The 21,382-nt window shown below is 41.9% G+C and overlaps 2 protein-coding genes across 3 annotated transcripts; both read left to right on the top strand.

Moving 5' to 3' along the window:
* Window positions 1-10,397: 10,397 nt before the first annotated feature.
* pjvk (pejvakin) lies at window positions 10,398-14,420 on the top strand. Of its 2 annotated transcripts, XM_031851685.1 has the most exons (6): window positions 10,398-10,608; window positions 11,563-11,758; window positions 12,042-12,183; window positions 12,861-12,978; window positions 13,889-13,951; window positions 14,119-14,420. In XM_031851685.1, exons 1-6 carry the CDS (start codon window positions 10,398-10,400, stop codon window positions 14,418-14,420), a joined length of 1,032 nt encoding a protein of 343 aa, XP_031707545.1. The 2 variants fall into 2 exon arrangements, with proteins under 2 accessions (XP_031707545.1, XP_031707546.1); XM_031851686.1 differs by lacking the exon at window positions 13,889-13,951.
* Window positions 14,421-15,430: 1,010 nt separating this feature from the next.
* pwp2h (PWP2 small subunit processome component) lies at window positions 15,431-21,026 on the top strand. The gene is made up of 21 exons (XM_031852082.1): window positions 15,431-15,564; window positions 15,790-15,902; window positions 16,071-16,165; window positions 16,251-16,350; window positions 16,466-16,609; window positions 16,695-16,830; window positions 16,912-17,153; window positions 17,404-17,547; window positions 17,717-17,787; window positions 17,887-18,023; window positions 18,128-18,276; window positions 18,393-18,540; window positions 18,631-18,781; window positions 18,861-19,041; window positions 19,153-19,300; window positions 19,377-19,485; window positions 19,654-19,719; window positions 20,009-20,227; window positions 20,320-20,470; window positions 20,562-20,636; window positions 20,712-21,026. The coding sequence occupies exons 1-21, from the start codon at window positions 15,547-15,549 to the stop codon at window positions 20,887-20,889; spliced, it is 2,775 nt and encodes a 924-aa protein (XP_031707942.1). The 5' UTR covers window positions 15,431-15,546; the 3' UTR covers window positions 20,890-21,026.
* The last annotated feature ends 356 nt before the right edge of the window (window positions 21,027-21,382 follow it).

The following is a 21,382-nucleotide window of genomic DNA, read 5'->3' as shown; positions in this document are numbered from 1 at the left end:
ATTTATTTTTACATATATATATATATATATATATATATATATATATATGTAAAAATAAATTGCATGTACACACATGTGAGATTACTTACATATGGGATATCACCTGGTTCACCTCTCTCTCCCTATAAAAGAAACATATTTTCAACTCGTTTGAATTCAAAGAACAACAGTAAATTTGATATTTGTGCTAAATATTGATCTATGTCGGAATTAACCATGACTGACCTTGAAGCCCATAATTTCTTGGGAAAAACACATAAAAAAGAAAGTTACTTACATTTTTACTCATCAACTTTGTCTGAGAAGAGATACACTGTTCTGAACCTAAATCGAAAGTCAAATTCGTTATATGTGCAACCGTTGCTGATTCTGATTGGTCTCACCTATTGCCCTGCTGGCGCTGGCGAAGCTGTCACACACGGGGCAGCACTCCCCCTCAGGTGTGGACACCTTCTCGCAGTTTGACAGCAGTTCACAATGCACCTCGTCGCAAATGGCGACACCGTTGTCACAAACACACACACTACAAGGCTCTGGTTTCCAGATGCTGTTGTGCTGGTAGACCTCCCCATCGACCGTGCAGCTTTCCCCTTTCATCTCATCTACAGCTGGAACAGAGGACAGATGTGTTAAAAGAAGCACATACTAAACATCCAATAATATGAGAGGATTATAAATAACTTTACCTTTTGTGGGGTCTGAACTGGGAGCTGATGATGGAGCTGCAGTCAAGCACACGGGGCAACACTCGCCCTCGGGGGTTACAGTTTTCTGACAGTCGCCAAGGTCCTCGCAAATCACGTCTTCACACACGGCGGTCCCCATATCACACACACAGATCCGACACGGCTCTGGGTTCCACATGTCATTGTAGGCGTAGACTTTTCCATTTTCTGTGCAGGTGTCTTAATGAAACAGAAATCATAGAGGAATTAAATTTGTATCTGGAAGTGGTTTTGAATTCCACAGTGCAAGAAATGCATGGTGATCTTGTGACTTGAAATCCAACAGTCAAGTTGCTCATGTCTAGTTAGAGTGGTATTGATCTTCTCATCTAACTCTTGGCAATAAAAGCATGAAAACAAACGACAACATACTCAACATACATGCTCAATTTTCAGGCACAAAAGTAGGTTGAGAAAAACGTGTTCCTTTTGCAAACAGACAGTACAGTCAAAGGGAAACTCCGAACACAACATTTTTTAATTAAAAATAAATAATTTAGAGGTTGTGTGCAGAAAAAGCCTTCAGGCTGGAAGACAAAGAGCACCAGCAGTCCTGACACAGATGGGAGGATTGTCCGACTGCTGGACTTGAGTAAAGCCAAACACTGCAAGGAAACAGCAAGGATGCATTCGCAGTTATCAGTTCCTGTCAGTGACAGGCCGCTGTGCTGCAGCCAAGCACACGGGGCAGCACTCGCCCTCAGGGGTCTCACACACCAAGTCCTCACAAACCACCGTCCCCATATCACAAACACAGACTCAACACGGCTCTGGGTTCCATATCTGATTGTTGGAGTAGACTTTGCCATCCTCTGTACAGGAATCTTTATGAAAAAGGACAGCAACGGACATCAGAACCCAAGGTCGCTCTTTCTCAGCTCTCTCTCTCTGCAGCAAGATATCCGTGTCGTGGGTGATTCCCTTTCAGTTGGCAGTGATGGTGAACATCATCACGGGGTTCTACAACAAAATAAATGTGTGCAATTTTCGTTGACTATAGTGCACTAATTATTGCATCAAGCCTAGTCCATCAATTAAAACGTTTCACTCTAATTATTTTAAATATTTGGCCAATCTCTGACACATGCATAGATCCACTTTTCTCACTAGAATCTATGGAATGCCTAGTTAAAATAATAGCTGGTCTCTTTTAGCTCAGAAATGATCCAAACTTCTGCTCCAGTGGAGATAAACCAGAATCCTCCAGAAGTTTAAACCATTCATGATTCTTGTGGATCTGTTATTGCTTAATTAAAAAACAATAACTTGTAAACACAATAAGGGGAAAAGCTGGTTTCCTCAGCTCGACTTGTGGCCTCTGTGGTGAAGGCAAGCAGCAGAAGTAACACTCAGACCACAGAAGACCAGTGTCACCTTGGCTTCAACTGGCCCACATGACAAAGGCCTACTGGTGTTGTAGTTTTGTTCATTATAACACCCACTGTTTCCATCTGCTTCCTGTTTAAACTCATGAAGTACAACTTGTGCAGAGCTCTCTGAAAGCAGAACAGATATTTCTAACCTCAACAGACAAAGTTTATTATTTCTGATTATTTCCGCCACCAGAAGAACATTACTTCTAAGTAAAAAATCTACTTTGCGTCTAAATGTCTGTTAAAGGTGAACTATTGGATCACAGGTTGAACTGATATGTTGCACTCCAAACCCCCACCAGCAGTTGGGCTCAATTTGGCACACAAAACATCCTCCTAACCAAAACAGACTAATAAGAAACAATATCACATGGCTTAACTTAGTACCAACACATCAAAGTAAATTAAAGTTTACCAGAGCCTCTCCTCTGAACCTGCTGCTGATTAAATGTTCCCACAACAGCCTGAACACTGACCAATCAGATCACTAGAAACAGTGAGTCATCACTCCTGCAGGAGCCTGACAGAGACAAAAGAGTTTACAGTAAAGTGACAAATAATAAAGAGCAATAAATAGCACTGCTCAAAGCTTTCAGTGCGTCCACTAAGAGTTTATAACAAACGGAGTGATAGTTTACCTGACTAACAAGATGCACTGTTATTCCATCACTGCAGCTCAGTGGCAGCTTTGTGACGAAGCCTGGACATAAAACCACCATTCTTGTCTTTTACTAGAACAAGTAATTGTACAAACAACTGTAAACACATTTGTTACACTAACTGATAGGAAACTAAGGAGTGTGGTAGCAGTACAACCAACACAGCTAACACAACCTAAATATAGTATTTTATGCTATTGTTTTATTTAAAAACATACAGTTATACATACAAATCTTTAAGGACACACCTAAATACTTAAACAAGCTATTTTACCTGTACTTCCCCCCTCTGGCCAGTAGGCTGCACTCATTACTAAGCTATGCAATAAAAGTCAGTTGCACGTATTGATTCATTCATGTTGCAGGCAGAGAAAAACACATAAAGTTCACTGAAAGCCAATAAACTAACATGAAGCCTCATAAGTATGACCCACCAGTCATAAAGGGAAATTCCACAGATTCTATGCATCAGAGTCAGTTTATAGTCATGAGGAGCTCCACTCAGCCTGTGAATAAAACTGTTTTATAACGTCGTCTGTGGCTCTGGAGACTGACGAGGTATGAGGTCTGAAAGCTCTTGGAAGGTATAATGAAAGAACATTACTGAGTTGCATTATGGGAAGTGTAGTATTCAGCTGTTTTTTGGAATTGCTGCATTAATTTGACCTTCTTTTTCATCTGTCTCTCACAAGTCACCAAACTTATACATATAATGTTAATATCAAATATATAGCATGAACCAATGCCTCATATATTCCACAGTATTTATAGCCAAAGCTGTCTGCCATGCTCGCCTCACAAACAACAATATTACCACAAAGAGTAATAAAAAGCAACAGATAATTCATGACTGATCCCTCCACTATATCGTTGGAGTTTCCCTTTATGCTCCAGTTTTTAACTTGCATAATGTTTCAGTAATGCACATCAGTCTGAAAACCAGACTTTAAACGGCATATACATGCACTGACAAAATGATATAACATGCTTTTGATTTGCATATTTATAACATGTTGGCTGTTGCCAAAAATAGATGATGTCTTTAGATACATTTACCAGTGGGGTAAAGCTGACAGAAAACCAAAAATGTAGTTCCAAACTATGTATTAATGTAAGAATTCAATGACAGACACTTTCAGGCAAATTGCCACTGAGCTGCACTTGAGCAAGGCATTCATAAGAAGTGACTAGACTGTGGTTGGACTTGACAGCTCCGGGCTGTAAATGTGTCTAGAAATGTGTCTGTATGCAATTATGTAATCATCTTTGAACCAGCAAATGTCTCTAACTGTGAATATGAAACAAGCTCTAACCTATAGTCTTCATGGTTGCACATTATGGTTCATAAAATCTATCTACATGTCATCTCATCACAAGGTAAAGAAGTCAAATGTGTCTCAGGAGTCCTGTGATGTAAAAAAAAAAATATTCTCTCTGTTTTTCTCAACTTGTTTAAATCTACTGACACTTTATCAATATAATGTTTCAAACACGTGGTAAAATATTCAGAAGGGGAATCAGGATTCCTTATTATGGTGTTTTTTCTTCGGGACAAGTAGAGCTGCAACAATTAAATTAGTTGTAAACTAATTAGATAATCAACTAATCGGTTTTGTTGTTTTGAATAATTGTTTAATAAATATAGAAAAATCTGATTACTTTACTCCTCCTTGGCAGTAAACAGAATATATTTGAGTTGAGGACAAAGAAAAGACTTTTGAGGACGTCATCTTGGGCTTTGGAACACTGATCAACAATTTTCATCATTTTCTGACATCTTATCGACCAGACAACTACTCTCTTGATGAAGAAAATTATTTAGAATTAAAATAATTGTTAGTTGCAGCACTAAAACAATTAAAAGAAAATTTAATGATTTTTCGGAGTGTATTTTTATTGCCCTTGCAGGTCAAAGGTCAAAGTCCTGAACCCTTTTGTCCACCAGTCTTTAAAAAGATAAAGAAAAGTATCAGGGAAAAGTGCAAATCTGGAAAAAGAAGAAGCGAAAAAAAAGCAAATATGGCCACCTGCTGCGAGCGCTGAGAGTGTATTTTAATCCAGGCAGTTTAGTGAAGTCCTAAGTACTAATTATGTGGTGGAGCCTCTCCCCGCGAGGGAGGCTGCTTTTCAAAAGCAGGAGTTATTTCAGAGAAACCACCGTGGCAGTATTATACGTTTGGCTTGGGTAGAACTTGTGGTTTTGTCTTTTTTTGGGAGAGCACAGAGGTGCCACACCCGGAGAACTCCTGCTATGAAACCTGCTACACCCTGAGGAGGAGGCTGCAGCATGACAAGACTGCAACTAAATAAATCAATGAGCTGGAGGTTTATTCAGCAGGTTGTTCAGGCCACAGAGGTCTCATTAGATGTTTTAGTTTTCTAAAATATTGATGAATTGAAAGAAAAGGCATTTATTTCATCGAGCTTTGCAAAAAAAAGCTGTATTCTTTATGCTGAAGTTTTGCAGAAAGTTCTGAAAGTTTCAAACCTGCAGACTCCTATGATCAAAACTATACTTTTTAGGCATTTAAATGTGATTATGGGTCGGATATACAGCATGAGACCAATTATCATGACTAACTGTGGGCTTCTTTCAAAGTGGAAACTGTCCGTGCAGCTTTCTGACATTGTGGTTGGCAGATGCCAAAACCTCCTCAACTCAGGTTTATTATTAAACAATATTCAACCCACATAAACTGCACCTTAGGCCAGTGGTTCCCAAGCTGGGGATTAGGACTCCTCAAGTCAGTCCACAAGATGATTAATATGTCATTTCCATCATCTTTATCTTAATTGTTTTGCAGCCAGGTAACTAAGAAAGTCACACACTGGTTCAAATCAACATTAAATCCAGTATTGAGTCTTAAAATCAGCCTTAAAACCAGTGTAAAATGTGTGGAGAGAGATCCAAATAAACGCAAGCCTGCTGATGTCGGTTGCTCCCATTTAAAGTCTCAAACAATTCACATCCACTAAGCCAAGAAGAGCACACTAAAATGTTGAATGGCCAGTCGACGTCTTTGCAAATTGACTGCCAGTGTCATAAATCTCAGACTTCAACTATTTATTCACAACAACAGCTGAGAAACCAAACAAACATCTGAATTCAGCTTAAAATGACACTCGAGCTGCACTTGATTTCTGAGTTCTTGAAGATGTATATACTACTGAAGTTGAAACAGTTTTAATTCCAATCCTCATCATGTTGCTTATTGGCTCTTAAACTGGTGGTTTGGAGATGATGCACTGGAGCAACAAGTAGAAAACTAATATTTCTGCAGCACATGTTTTGCTTATTTTTCATTCTTTCCTTGTTGCTTAATGTATGTACAGTATGGTTTGATTAACCACTCTGTTGAGCTGGTTACAACCAACAAATGACAGGTGACATGTGCTAATACAATAGCTTCATTTTAAAAGGTAACAAGCCCTTAAAGACACATTTTTTAATTAATACAATATAGGTAATATATTGATAATAAAGGAATAGTTCCGGGAAACAGTTGTCATGTCTGTACGGTAAATATGAAGACAACAGCTGGTTAGCTTAGCATGAAGACCATAAGGAGACCATGGAGACTGGAAGAGTTCAAATTATCTTTGAGGTAAAAAGAAACAAGCAATGCAAACCTTCAACTCCAATAAAGAATAAAAACCTTCTTCTTCTTCTTCTTGTTACAGTTTTAGAACACAGTAGTGTTGATGTTACACCTTTTTTATTGCTAGAAATAACCTTTTCCTCTGGTTTTGGCCTGAGACGGACAGAAACAGCTTCTGCACATCATGATCTGTAAAAATAAACATCTAAAAGTAAAGCCTTTCTTTCTCCTCTTTCAGCTTCAGTGGAGGTGAACTTAGATGGAAGCGAGTGAGGCATATTTGACATCCAGCATCCTTTCTCTCTGGGTGTGTCTTGTCTGCCTTTGGCCCAAAGTTTGACCAAAATTAGTGGCCTGCTTTTGTCCATCCCATCTGCAAGGCCACATCATTATAGCCGTGGCACTCAAAACCCCATCATTCAGCCTCAACCTTGCACAGAAATAGTACTACCGCCTGTAGGGGGGAGATATTTTTGACCCAGGATCACATTCACTGGGACATTTTATTTTAGACTATTTTCGTGTCCATCTTTCAGATCTTGATTTGGAGATTTTTTTCTTGGCAACATGAAGTCGATTTAGCCTCAATATCAGGCTTTACTGTCACTTTTCTTCCAAGAGATCAGAGCTCATTATCATTTGCTCCATCTCTCATGAATTCCTGAAAGCTTTGCAGCTTTCACAAGATATCTTTCTGTCTAAGTCATCACTTCTAATTAAGCCTTTCTGGCCTGGGTTGTGGGTGTGATTCTAACCTTTAGTTCCTAAACCACAATGTGGTCCTGTTGCTGGGAGGCAGAGCAGCCCAGTTTAACTTAGAAAGTAAAACACAAAAATATGCACGAAATGGGAAACCTCCCAAACCACTTCCTCATAAAACAAGAGCATAATGGGAAAGACAAACACAACTGTCACATTCATAAAGAAAATACAGAGGTAAATGTTTTCACAGGGCTTGGTTGCACAATCATGAATCATTGGAGGACAGCAAATCATGAGGAAACATTGAGGAAACATTATATATTCAGCATTTGTAGCATTGAACGTGTAGGTGAGTTAGGCCAGAAGAAATTTATCCAGAGTGATTTTATAAACATAAAATGTATTTATTATCAGGGGACAGATGTCCATTTCTGCATAAACCTGTCAGCAACTGCAACATATCAAGTATCAACAAAGTAAACCAATCAGAGGACAGGAGGAGCTGTCCCATCTGGGCGGCTGTCACTCACCTTTCATGGCATCTTCTTGGCAGGTCACGGCGATCACCTGAGCCAAGGTGATGAGCAGGCCGACGGTAATCCCAGAACGTAACGAGGGGCCCATGTCTGCACGCCAGACATGCAGCGTCCTCTCACACAGTCGCTGCTACACAGACAAGGAGGTCAGAGAGAGAGAGAGAGTCCAACCCCGAGCTACAGCATCCAGACTGAAAAATCCAAATATCCCTGAGTGGAACAAGCTCCTGGATGAGCGATTACTGCAAACTGAAACAGGCTCCCTCTTTACCCCCCTCGCCTCCTCCCTCCTTCTCTGACTCTCCTCCTCCTCTCTCATCATCTTTTCTTGCTTTATTTCAACGCCAACCTCCTCCTCGGGCTCTTACAAGTCATCTTGAAAGATGCAGCTAATTAAAGGCTGAGTGAAATTTGTCCATGATGAAAGAAGATGATGATGTTGAAAAAAATACTTTTGAAAGCTCAAGTTAATCGTTTCAATTCAGGACGAGTAGAAATGCAAAATACACATTTACAGTTTGCTGCACAACCTTCGACTGCTTTGGGGTTCAAGAAAAAAGTCTGCTCGACATAAACCACCAAAGGTTTCATGTTTTGGTCATTGAAATTTTGATATCAGCAACTCATATCATGTAATGGATGCCCTCCCTGCCCAGCACCAAATGTCAAACAGACAAAGTTAGTGTCCAGCTGAAGTGACACTTCATCTAGCTGCTACATGTAGCCAGATATTTCACTCAGGAGTTGGTGGGGACCAAAAACAGAGCTAAGAGAAGAAAGAATATTAGACTAAGATTCTCCAAAACATGACCCCAAATAAATGATAATCGCTTGCTGACATGTTAGGCACCAACTTTATAAATTGATAATATGTCGGTATTGTGTTTGCAGCTTGTTGCTCTGCACCCTAGTGGCCAAATAATAAACTACTGCAGGTTTAATCCCGAGAATATGGTTGTTGATGAAGATTTGTAAACCTACACAATTTCAACCTGTGTCAGAGAAAAGTATTACAGTATAATGTGAAGTATAAAGAAGATTTTTGTTTACATATTATAGCACAGAACCAAAGCTGAAGGAACACCAAAATGAATGATTGTTTGGTATTTGTACTGTATCAATTGTACCTGAAGTAATTTGTTGCAAATAAAGCAACCTTCAGACAAAAATAAACGTTTATTTTGCCATCTCCCTGAAATTCTTGTCGACCAAAGGCTGTGCACTCCAGCTTGAGCGGTTTACAATGTGCATGTTACATTCATCTGATGTGTTTTCCAGTGCAAAGCTCTGCCAAGTCGGTGCGTCAAGCAGACCATCGGCCCTTGAGGTGATGTCCCGGAGGTAGAGAACAAAACAAACATCATGTCTTCTTTGCTGTCGTCTCTGGTAATACAAAAAACTGTGTTCTTAACAAGAGATTTTGAGTTATCAAAAGCCTTCCAAAAGTCATATTTTTGTCAGTGGATGAGGTGCATTTCACTTGCTGCAACAACTTGGGTCAGGAAGTGCTTGAGTTGAGAGCAGACTGATTTCCCATTAAAGAGTCAGAGAGCCACGGGGGACAGAAACTGAAGCAGATGGGAAGACAGTTCCTCCATCAAATGAGACCTCAGCTTCCTTACGTTCATAGTTTTTTATGCAGTGTGATGAAGGAAATATCCATTTGTCCATTAAGTGTCAGCCCTTGAAACAGTGTAGACTATTTTAAAGAGTCATCAAACTGGTCTACAAGCTGTACTCTTTGCAACTGGTTCAACTCTTCTTATTATCAGTCACCACACTGCAAAACAAGTGAGTGATTCAACATCAACCATCTCTGCATTGATCTGTAAAAACTGCACATATGTTGGAAGGTATTGCACTGAACTCATCTTATAAAAACAATTAGAACTTGTAAAGATGCTATTTATCACCCGCACTCGCTGCTTTTCCCCATTAGAAAGTCTGCAGGTGATTCCAGGTGAAAGCTGTAGGTACTTACTGATAATCCACTTTGGGAAACTGAAGAGATTCAAACCTGAAATTCCTGGCAGCACGCCTAAATGTAAATTGCAGTGTGATGATTTCTTTTATAGCTTCCAAGAAACTACAAGACGTCTCTTGGCCAAGACGTGAGAAGAATTACAGGGAGCGCAATGCATAGAAAACTAATACTGACCACAGCTCTTGTGGTGAAAGAAAGCTTCTTACATGTGGCATTTAAAACCTAAAAACATACAGGCTATTTCTGGAGGTACAGACTAGACAGCAGTGCAACCACAGCAGAGATCAGCCCATGATCACACACACACACACACACACACACACACACACACACACACACACACAGACCAGGACATTATCCAAACTGAACAAAAATAAGTGCAATAAAATACTTTAGATCTTACAACAAAAACACAGACATCCCTGAAAAATAGCATTATTTTAGGCTGTTTTAAGTTTAATCTGTGAAAAGAAGTGAAAACAATAAGTTGTGGCAGGTCAGCAGTTTGAGATAATGTGCTGGTAAAAAGTGAAACATTTTCCAATTATTAGTTTTTTCCCTCCTCATTTGTCATGTGACAGGAAGCTGCAGGCCTACAATGACCTATCACGTTAACACACATCTTGTCCCGTATTCCCTTACACACTATGCCTGCATTATTTAACATTTCACGAGTCTGAAAGAACACTCTCGAATTGGCTTCCCCGTTGAGATAAGCAGCTCTGAGCTCACCAGACATGGACCCAGCAGTGTGTGTGACTTAGTGGAACAATATAATTCTGTTTTTTTACCTGGTTAGATACTCATGCATCACTCGACATGTTTGCTGCAGCCACTAAGAACTTTGTGAAGCAGGTTGGGGACACCGGGAGTTTGATCCCCGTCCCGAGCCTGAGCGAGGCCGACCGCTACCAGCCCCTCAGCCTGGTCACCAGGAAGAGGAAGAGGCATTTCTGGAAGAAGAACAAGTACGCCTCGACCCCCTTCTCACTGAAGGACATCCTGGTAGGGGAGAAAGAGATCACAGCAGGTACACCGATGAAACAGAATTATGAGGATCAACTGTTGAGTATTTATTGTGAAATGTTGATTGTGGATTTTTTTACATTAAAATGTCCCAATTGTGTTCTCTTTAAGGAGCTTCAAGGTTGAAATAAAGTATCATACTTAATGTTTCAGCTTGTTCCAGCTCTACATTGAAGATGTATGATTTTAAAATGAAATCCAATCAATTGGAAATATTCCAGATGTCTTCTGCATCATTTTATACACATTTCCTAAAAATTCAATCTGAGATATTTGGTATCTTTGGAAATGTTGGGATCCCCACTTTAAAATAAAGTTATTTGGGTCTGAACAATGTCGAGCAGCACAGCATGCACTTTTGAGAGGGTTAGTGAGGTTTCAGAGGTACAATAGAACTCAGTATCCCACAATTTTAAGGACAAATTCATTGTGGACACTGTAAAATCATCGGGCATAAACCTGACCATAAACTCAATCAGTCATATAGTCCACAGCTAGCCCATTAGCTTGTTAGCTTTCTTGCAAAGCCATGGGGTTTGTATTCACATTTCAACCTCCTATAATTAATAGTGAGAGAAAATTGTGTAATATTTCCACCGGTGAAAGAAGTATTTCAGTAAAAGTAGAAGTACAAGTTAACGTTATGTACTGGAAATGTTTGTAAAATGTAAAAGTATTCAAGTATTGTCACAAAAATGTACTTTAAAAAACAAAACTATATTTATATTATATCATTGAATAGCCCCGATGTATTAATGTGTAAGCAGCGTTTTACTGCTGTGGCTGGACCACATTGTAACTACTTCCCTATCTATAAGCTCCTCATGTTTTTAATAGGAAATTAGCTGTCAAAATATTGTTGTGAGGTAAAATGTACAATATTTTCCTTTTAAATTATAGTGGGATAGAAGAATAAACATGCAGAAAACACAACTTCCTTTTTTTTATTGTGAAACAGGAGTGTCTTCTTATCAGCTCCTCAACTACGAGGACAAATCTGACGTCGCCCTCAATGGCCGTTTAGGAAACCACCTCATCAACGACGTGGGGTTCAACATCAGCGGGTCAGACTCTGTAGCCGTCAAAGCCTCTTTCGGCATTGTGACCAAACACGAGCTGGAAGTTCCCACCTTACTGCGAGAGCTCAACTCCAGGTGACAGGTGTTTAGATGTCTAGATTCTGACAATGGCTATAAGTTGATACACGACCTTTGACCTCCTTGTGACAGAGGGAATGTGAGAAGACGTGTTTCCTTGTAGGGATGAATAAATGATCATGTTATTCTACACTGGCACACATACAGGACAGGGTCTACATACAGGAAGACAATGCGGGAAAATAAACAGTGTTGTTTGAGGTTTATTATGTTAGAAATATTGTTTTTTAGCAACAAGAATGCACGACCACATGACAAATTTCCTTTTTCTGTCTTTTAGGAAAGTGGACCTGGACCACTGCCTGGTTCGTCAGTCTAAGGAGAGCGGTCGGACCATTCTCTGTGTGGTTGTGGAGAGCATCCGCACCACACGCCAGTGCTCTCTGACCGTCCACGCCGGGATGAGAGGGACCACCATGAGGGTAAACATACACTAATACAGTGTTACATTCAGCTCACTTTTGGAATGCAATTTCTGCTGAATACAAATCTAATTGGAGACAATAATTCATACCAAGATGTTCCAGATTTACTGATTTAAAACCAGGTACCAATGGTGAATATGTAATACTTTTAATAGGCATCCTCTATTTAAAGATGGCACCAGTTTAAAAGCTTTCTTTATTATGAAACTGATGGCTTTACTGTATTGAAAAGGCAAATTTAAAGTTCAAGTTTCAAGAAAGTTAGGTAAAATTTAATAAAATGGCCACTAATAGTTTTGCGTTTCTCAAAGTCACCTCAATCCAGCTCTTACACGTCAGTGGTTCATTTCATAACTTCTTTGGAGTTATTAACATTTGCAAACTAAGATATAAGTGTAGCTGACAGTTTGCTGACTTTGTGATGCTCTGTGTTACTGTTTGCCACCGTTCAGCAAAAGTTACATTGTCTTACTTTAAATGAAAAATACTAAAACATCTCAAATATATACGTATATAAATACAAAAATAATCTAGATTTTCAGATAGAGTGCCTCTCCAAAATGTGCCCCAAAATACAGATTCTTCTCCCAACTGGACCCACTTTTTCTCCGCTCTCTCTCGCCGACAGTCACCTGATGAGCAGGTGTGTCACTCAGCTCTCTGTTGTGCTGCAGTTTCAGATCGACGACGGCAGGAATCCCAAAGGTCGAGACAAGGCCATCGTCATCCCGGCCCACACCACCATCGCCTTCAGCATCTGCCAGCTGTTTGTTCGACTGGACGGGCGACTTGGTAGGAAGGCGGATTCATCCTTAACCTGCTCCAACATCCACATAATGCATGCTGCATTTCAATGATCTTCTGTTGCAAAACACAAAACATACAAAATAACGGTGCTGGAACTAGAAACTGCACCTTTGGGTGACATATAGCTTTCCAATGTTTTGCTGACTTTGACTTTTAATCCACTGCTAACAGAGCTGAGATGAAAGTCAACAGAGCACTTAAAGGATAAGGAGAAATGAAAGGCTTGAATCCCTTCATGGTTGAAATTGTGTCACACATGAGGAGCTGTGGATGCTTCATTTGTGGTTAACACCCGAGGCTCCTCAGCACTCTTCATGCCACACATTCTTATCTTACTATAACAATTTCTAAACCTTTAACCATGAACAGTTATGGTGTCATTATGTCTTATGATTGTGGCACCTGAGATTAGTTTTCTAAAGTTTCTATTTAATATGAGCACGTCCCCTAATGGACAATGTGTCTGACTCTGGATCAGAACATGGAAGATTCGAGTCCCTTTGTGGTTGAAAGCTCTGATCTTGTTTGAGGAGACTTGATGGAAACATGTTGTTGAGGACAATGCAAACAATACTTCCTGCTGCCACGGTGTTCTCTTAGATAATGGAGAGTATGTTGCTCTGCAGAAACGTGGGCGTTAACTCTCACATGCAAAGCGAGCAGGTTACATTTTGAGCTAATTAAGATTAACTGACGTATTTAATGCTGCAGAACAAAACATTAAAATCTCTTCACCTTGTGTTCACCACATTATACCAAATTATTAATTGCGGCTTAATTTCCCCCTTGAATGAAAATACACCTTCATTGCTGCCAACATTTTAGATTCACAGCACAAAAGAAATGCTCCAACGTTGGCATGATCTCTGAACTACATCTTCTTCCTCTGTGTCAGATGTCTGTGTAGCTCCGGAGTCTCAAGGTGGATTTGAGCGGGAGCAGATCAGGGAGCAGCTCGGTGGTTTCATCGGTCACTTCTCCATGGGTCGACTGCGTCGGTTCCTGTCTGGAATCATCTATGGAAACCCTTTCAGAGCAGGTACCGTAATCACCTTGACTGCATAATAAAAACACCATTACTTTCGCTACATGTTTGCCTTTTTGCTTTATCCAACCACTGAGCAGAAAACCAAACGTTTGAGGAGCTCACCCAGTCCGACACATACATGGACGACATGGTTACCGACTACTACGAGAAGGCCGCCAGCATGACGGACGTGTCCACTACCTACCTGAGAGAAAGCTCCCACACACGGGTCAACCTCCTCAAACACAACATCCCCAAGGGGCCCTGCGCGCTCTGCGGCATGGGCAACCAGAGGCGGGAAACTGTTTATGGCTGTCTGGAGTGCACAACCGGGGGCCAGAAATACGTCCGGCTGCATGTTGTGCCCTGTTTCGACCTCTGGCACAAAACGCTGAGGTGAAAAAGAAAAGGGCTTTGTTCATGTTCTGGTGATGCGAAATATGTGCAACTGTTTTTGAGATGTTTGTTCTTGTAATCTTTCAAATAAAAGTCATGATAACTGCACTTGGACTGGACTTTGTAACACCTTAAGCCGCCAACTTTTTCAGTAAAATATGTATAAATATAAACTTGTATTATCTCTCACTTTGCGGTATAAGAGGTGCAGTATCGCTTTCAGTGTACCTTTGGCATGGACCCATTTCTACCCGTGTGCTGTGTGCGTACTGTAGCTGCCAGCTGCTGAATTATTCAGCGGGAGTATTGGGTGTAAATGAATGGAAGGGATCGTGTGAAGGCCAGCATCGGCCTGCTTTTGTTATGTTCCAAGTGTGTCATTTATTTTGCTTTCACCGTGTCCAGTGTGTGTGTATATAGCCTATCAGAACTAATAGCTCTTTCCACTTGCATTCACTTTGACAGAACCTTGTGGGTTTTTATTTATAAAATAAAGGTTGTGTCATTTTTAACTTCAAAATTCACATAGTTTCACTTCAAGTCAATAATGTATCTTTGGAATTGTTGCTTTGTTTTACTGAAGTTGCTTTTAAAAAATACTATTATTTAATGATTAACAAACAAGCGGGTTTGCCTCAAATCCAGAAATTATTTGACATTACTGACAGTGGAAAATTTGTACCTTTTTAGTTGCTTCCCCTTCTAAAAATATGTCAAATATTTTGTTCAATATTCTAAACATTTGTCGGTTACATGTGAAGGTAATTTGGTAAAAGATCTAGTCCTACAATATGATAATACTTCACCAGAGGAGCCTATATAAACCATAATATTAGGAATATAATAGTTATTTCTTACAGTGAATTTGAGAAGCATCTCAAAAGCAAATATTGTATGTTTTACACAATAAATTTATTTTCAGTCGTTACCCTCCCTTCCGCTAGAGGGCGCTGCGTTTTAACTTGAACTCACTCTCTCCGGATGTGTCAAAAATCAACAAGATGCTCACACGTGTGGGGTAGTGGAGGAAGCAGCATGTGTAATATTAACCATATATTTTTACTTCTAAGGAGAAATATAAGCTATTAACAAGTAGTCAAATGCTTTAAGTTGAAGGGATAGTCAGTAAAATGAAGTTTGCTTATAAGGTAAGTACGCCGCTGCTAGCTAACTAGCATTTCAATGAAGTCTTACGTTTACCAGAACACGATAGTGTTTCGCTAACAGGTAGAAGTCATTTTATTTATTTAAGCAAGAGACTATCACATTCACACATTTCTGAATGCGGTTCGTGATGAAGTTCTCTGCTTAGACGCAAAAAAATGAGCTTATAAGTGATTTATAAAATAAAAAGTATTGTGTCTTCATTGTAGTTCTCCAATCTGCTCGGAGCAGTCTATCGTCAGGGAAATCTGAGTTTCTCGAAAGATGGCAACGCTGTGATCAGTCCGGTTGGAAACAGAGTCTCTGTCTTCGACCTGAAAAAGTAAGTGGTGGTTATTAAATACATGAACATATGGGAAATTGTTCATGCTGTCATATGTAAGGTATATGACACCTGGATGTTGCAAGAGAGAAAACTGTAAATAATGCATAAAAAGAAAGTAAGTTGTAACTGAGAGTTGACGGACTGTTTTCCTTCTCTGTCCTCCAGCAACACGTCTGAGACTTTACCCGTCTCCACAGCGAAGAACATAACGTGTGTGGGTCTCTCTCCTGACGGGAACTTAGCAGTCGTGGTGGATGAAGGTAAGATAACACTTTGTGTCTCTTCCTGCATGAACTTAAACAGGAGTTTGTGTTTCGAATGCATCTTTGTGTTTGTGTCGCACAGATGGCGCAGCGTTGTTGGTCAGTCTCGTCACCCGAGCCGTCCTCCATCATTTCCACTTTCACAAGCCCGTCAGCAGCATCCGCTTCTCACCTGATGGCAGGTAAGGACGTCTGGTGGACACAATTACCAGTTTACCAAATGACTGACTATAAAGTTCCTAAATGACTTAAAACTCAAAACTGTTGCTGAGCTTCGATGTGTTTGTTCCCTCTCAGGAAGTTTGTTGTGACGAAGGACAACGTCGCTCTGATGTACCACGCTCCTGGAAAGCAGCGTGAGTTCAATGCCTTCGTGTTGGACAAGAGCTACTACGGTCCCTACGACGAAACCACCTGCATCGACTGGACGGACGACTCCAAGTGAGTAAAAGTTCATTAGACATCAAAGCGTTCGAGAATCCTGAGGAAAACCAAACGGGTCACGGTTTTGACATGTTTCCTTCAGGTGTTTTGTGGTGGGCAGCAAAGACATGTCAACGTGGGTGTTTGGTGCAGAGCGCTGGGCCAACCTCATCTACTACTCCCTGGGCGGACACAAGGACGTAATCGTGGGCTGTTTCTTTGAGAAGGACAGCCTGGATGTGAGTTTGAAAGGATAAATGTGGTTTTGCATAAAAAGAGAATATCTTTATAGAAATATTGTGTTTCTCCCGTGTTGTTAGCTGTACACGGTGAGCCAGGACGGGACGCTGTGCGTGTGGGAGAGCGACACCGAGCTAGACGGCCTCGTCCTGAAGAAGAGCCAGGACAAACCCAAGCCCCCGAGGCAGGGGGACGAAGAGGAGGAGGAGGAGGAGGAGGAGGAGGAGGAGGACAGAACGGAGGGAGAGGTCATCAGAGGGAGAGCTGAAGCTCCCAAAGAGAAGGACGAGACCAAAAACGTTCGATACAAGCAGAGAAGCAAGTAAGACCCCTCTCAAAAAACAGTCCCAATAGTTCCTCACAGCCAGACGTCTTTCCAAAACACTCTAATGTTCATACTTTGAGTGCCAATTGTTATTATTGTTGCATCATCGTCTTGTAGTCATATTGTCTTTCCAATTAAAGCTGCAGGAACCTGTTCTCCAACAAAGGGAGGATGAATATCAGATGATTCAAAATGTCAAAGTACTCCGAAGGCTTAAAGAAACGTTCTTTCTTTTCTGCTCTTTAAGACACTTCTTCAACAAGGAAGGGGATTTTAACAGCCTGACAGCTGTCGCCTTCCACAAGCCGACTCACATCCTGGTCACAGGGTTCGCCTCGGGAGTCTTCCACCTGCACGAACTTCCAGAGTTTAACCTCATTCACTCCCTGAGGTGAGACACATGTTAGGTTTCACGCTGGAGTGGGAATTCAGGAGAAGAGGACTTGAATATACATGTTGCATGTTTTTAGTACTTTGCACAGAAGTAAAAAAAGACATGACTTACTGACTGGGTAGTTAATATATACTGTATATACTAAATACAATGCTTCGTCTCCCAGTATTTCCGACCGGAGAATCGCATCAGTGTCTATAAACAGCTCTGGAGACTGGATTGGCTTTGGGTGCTCGGGTAAGAAGTCTTTTTCTCGTGTGTTGCGTTTCTTTTATATTTTCTTGACTCGATGAGTTCCTGATTATTTGTTTCTAAATGTCCATGTTGTTGTGTCAGGGATGGGTCAGCTGCTGGTGTGGGAGTGGCAGAGCGAGTCGTACGTCTTCAAGCAGCAGGGACACTTCAACAACATGGCCGCTCTGGCGTACTCGCCAGACGGACAACACATCGTGACGGGAGGCGACGATGGCAAAGTCAGTGACTGTCCACTGCTGCGTGTTTCACCATCATACAGACAGACGTATCAATGCTGTGTCAGGGATGTGAATGTAAAAGAAATGCATTTTCATCTCCGCAGGTCAAAGTGTGGAACACCAACAGCGGCCTTTGCTTCATCACCTTCACGGAGCACACCAGCAGCATCACCAAAGTCACCTTCACCTCCAGCGGCTTCGTCATCGTCAGCGCTTCTCTGGACGGGACGGTCCGAGCGTTCGACCTGCACAGGTGACTTTCAGGGAAGCTGGTTGACTTCCAACATTTGATGGGAGACTGTAAACGACAGAGATGTGTCTAAAGAGGAATGACTTTTAAATCTGCGTGTGTTCCTTTGTGGGTTCCAGGTACAGAAACTTCAGGACGTTCACGTCGCCTCGGCCGGCGCAGTTCTCCTCCCTCGCAGTAGATGTCAGTGGAGAGCTGGTGAGCGCAGGAGCCCAGGATTCCTTTGAGATCTTTCTGTGGTCCATGCGGACCGGCAGACTGCTGGAGGTGAGCACAGAACACATATCAATGTTAATGTGGCCGATGTTTGAAGATGCTCTTATTCACCTCCTTCTGCTTCCTCCCTGTGATGACCAGGTCCTCGGGGGCCACGAGGGGCCGGTCAGCTGCCTGTGTTTCAGTCCGGTCCAGTCCATCCTGGCCAGCGCCTCGTGGGATCGCACCATCCGGCTGTGGGACATGTCGGACAGCTGGCAGGTCAAAGAAACGCTTCCCCTCACCTCTGACGGTAAACGCAGTCTCAGTGTGAATTCCACATCGCTCTTTAACGATGGACAATGTGGAGTAACTCTTTTGTTTTCCCTCAGGTTTGTCAGTGACGTACCGCCCTGACGGTCAGGAGTTGGCTGTGGCCACTCTGAACGGTGAGATCTCTTTCTGGGACCCACAAACAGCCACACAAACCGGCTCCGTGGTCGGACGCCACGACCTGGAGACGGGCCGCAAAGAGACGGATAAAATCACTGCCAAGCAGACCGCAAAGAGCAAGTGAGTGATAGCGTGTTTATTTTGGTCCAAACCACGGAGGGCAAGTCACAATTGATGGCTTTCTGTTGATCTTATGATTCAGGTTCTGTTTCCTGTTCTTTGTGTGTTCAGGTCCTTCACGTCGCTCTGCTACTCTGCGGATGGGGAGTCTGTTCTGGCGGGAGGCCAGTCAAAGTTCGTCTGCATCTACAACATCAAGGAGCAGATGCTCATGAAGAAGTTTGAGATCTCCTGCAACCTGTCCTTTGATGCCATGGAGGTACTATAACTTCACTTGAAAGTTTTCTACTTGTTCACTTGGTCCTTGAACTTCACTCTGTGTTGTGGCCCTTCAGGAGTTCCTGGACCGACGGAAGATGACCGAGTTCGGCAGCCTGGCTCTGGTGGACGAGGGAGCTGGAGACGGGGACGGGGTCAACATCAGCCTCCCTGGAGTCAGGACAGGTAGGATGCTCACTTCAATTCTCAGACCAGCTGCTGGTCCCGCTGGTGCAGAGACCACCCACCTCCAGGACATGAAGACAAAGACATCACTTCTAGTTGTCTGTTCCTGTATTTCCTTTTCTTTTCTACATATCTATAGATGTTTTTTCTTTTTGTGCATCTTTACAGGTGATATGAGTTCTCGACACTTCAAGCCGGAGATCAGAGTGAGCTCGCTGCGGTTCTCCCCTACTGGTAGGTCGGCTTCATCGAGTTTTGGGAGTCGGAGTGAAGTCTGACAAAAGAGATAAAAATGTTGCTTATCTTTTGGAAGGTTTTGGTCTTTCAGTCTCCATCATATTTTAAAATGCAACTGTCAGGAAAGCAACAAAAGTCTTAAGTTGAAGAAGGTGTAGGAGGAAAGGAAACCCGTTCTGGTCACATGACATCCTAAACATCCTGTCGTTCTTCTGAATGTTTAGATGACCATGTGAGGGGGAAACAGGGTCGGCTCATTTCATAAAGGGGTTCCATCTATTGTCAGGTCGTAGCTGGGCGGCCACCACCACCGAGGGCCTGCTGGTCTACTCCCTCGATGGGTCTCTGGTCTTTGACCCGTACGACCTGGACCTGGACGTGACGCCGACCAGCATACGTAAGCAGCTGAGGCTTCAGGAGTGGGCGGCGGCCATCGTCCTGGCATTCAGACTGAACGAAAAAGCCCTCAAGCAGGAAGTGCTGGAAACGATTCCACACGAGCAGAGTGAGTAAACCGTCCTGTTTTAAATGTTCGGCTCTGAATCTACACCCTCTGAAGCTGACTGTATCTGAATGGTGTTTGGGTTTGTGCTCCAGTCCCAGTAGTCTGCGGCTCTCTTCCTGACATTTACGTTGAGAAGCTTCTGGGGTTTGTGGCGGAGAGTTTGGAGAAGTCCGGTCACCTGCAGTTCTACATGACTTGGGCCCAGAGCCTGCTCATGCTACACGGACAGAAACTCAAGAACAGGTCGGCTCCCAGTCTGGTATATTTTGATTTAATTGTTTTGTCACATCACTGTCTCCATATAATTGTGAGTGACTACTTATCTGGTGTGCAGGTCTGGAACCATACTGCCCACCATCCAGGCTCTACAGAAGAGCATCCAGAGACACTTTGACAACATGTCCAAACTGTAAGTCTCAACATTTCTTTGATGTCACGTTATAGTACAAGTGAACCCTGAACCCAAAGTCTTTTCTTTGCACAGGTGTGACTTTAACGTGTATAACATTCGCTATGCGGCGGCTCTGTCGAAGCAGAGGGGCATAAAGAGAGCAGCTGAGGAGGAGGAGGAGGAGGAGGAACATGCGGAAGATGAGGAAGATGAAGAGCTGTCAGAGCAGATGAGCGTGGCCTCCTTGGAGGATGCAGACTTGATGCTGTAGGCCTGAAGTCAATCCACCTCAGTCGAACAACATGGCAGATATCACTGCAAAAAGAGGACAATAACTAATGACTTTAATAGCAAACAAATTTCTGTCTACTTAAACTGTTTGTTTTTTTAATAAATACATGTAATGTGTATGTTTTTATGTGTTCTTTAGCCTGCATTCGGTTTGGTTAAATGTCCTGCACACACAGATGATTTATTAGTCTGTGAGGGTTTAGTTTTGTCCCGCTGTCAAATCCTCGAGTGTTTGAGGGCTCTCTGGCAGATATTTATGAACCCTTTCTGTAAGTCAGCATTAGATGTAGACTTTGCCCACGGTAATTACCCACAAATCATTGCAATGTGACGTTAAACATGGGGTAACCAGTGGAAGCATGGAGATATAAAAAACAGTAAACAAAGAAGAGGATTAAGGATTAAAGATGGAACAAAAAATACCATATGAAATCAGAGGATATTTATTTATTTTTTCATCAAGTATTTAATTT

Source organism: Anarrhichthys ocellatus, unplaced genomic scaffold (genome assembly GCF_004355925.1).
Source record: "Anarrhichthys ocellatus isolate YVR2014 unplaced genomic scaffold, GSC_Weel_1.0 scaffold12, whole genome shotgun sequence".
NCBI classification, from domain to species: domain Eukaryota; kingdom Metazoa; phylum Chordata; class Actinopteri; order Perciformes; family Anarhichadidae; genus Anarrhichthys; species Anarrhichthys ocellatus.
This window is presented reverse-complemented; position numbering and strand designations above follow the sequence as displayed.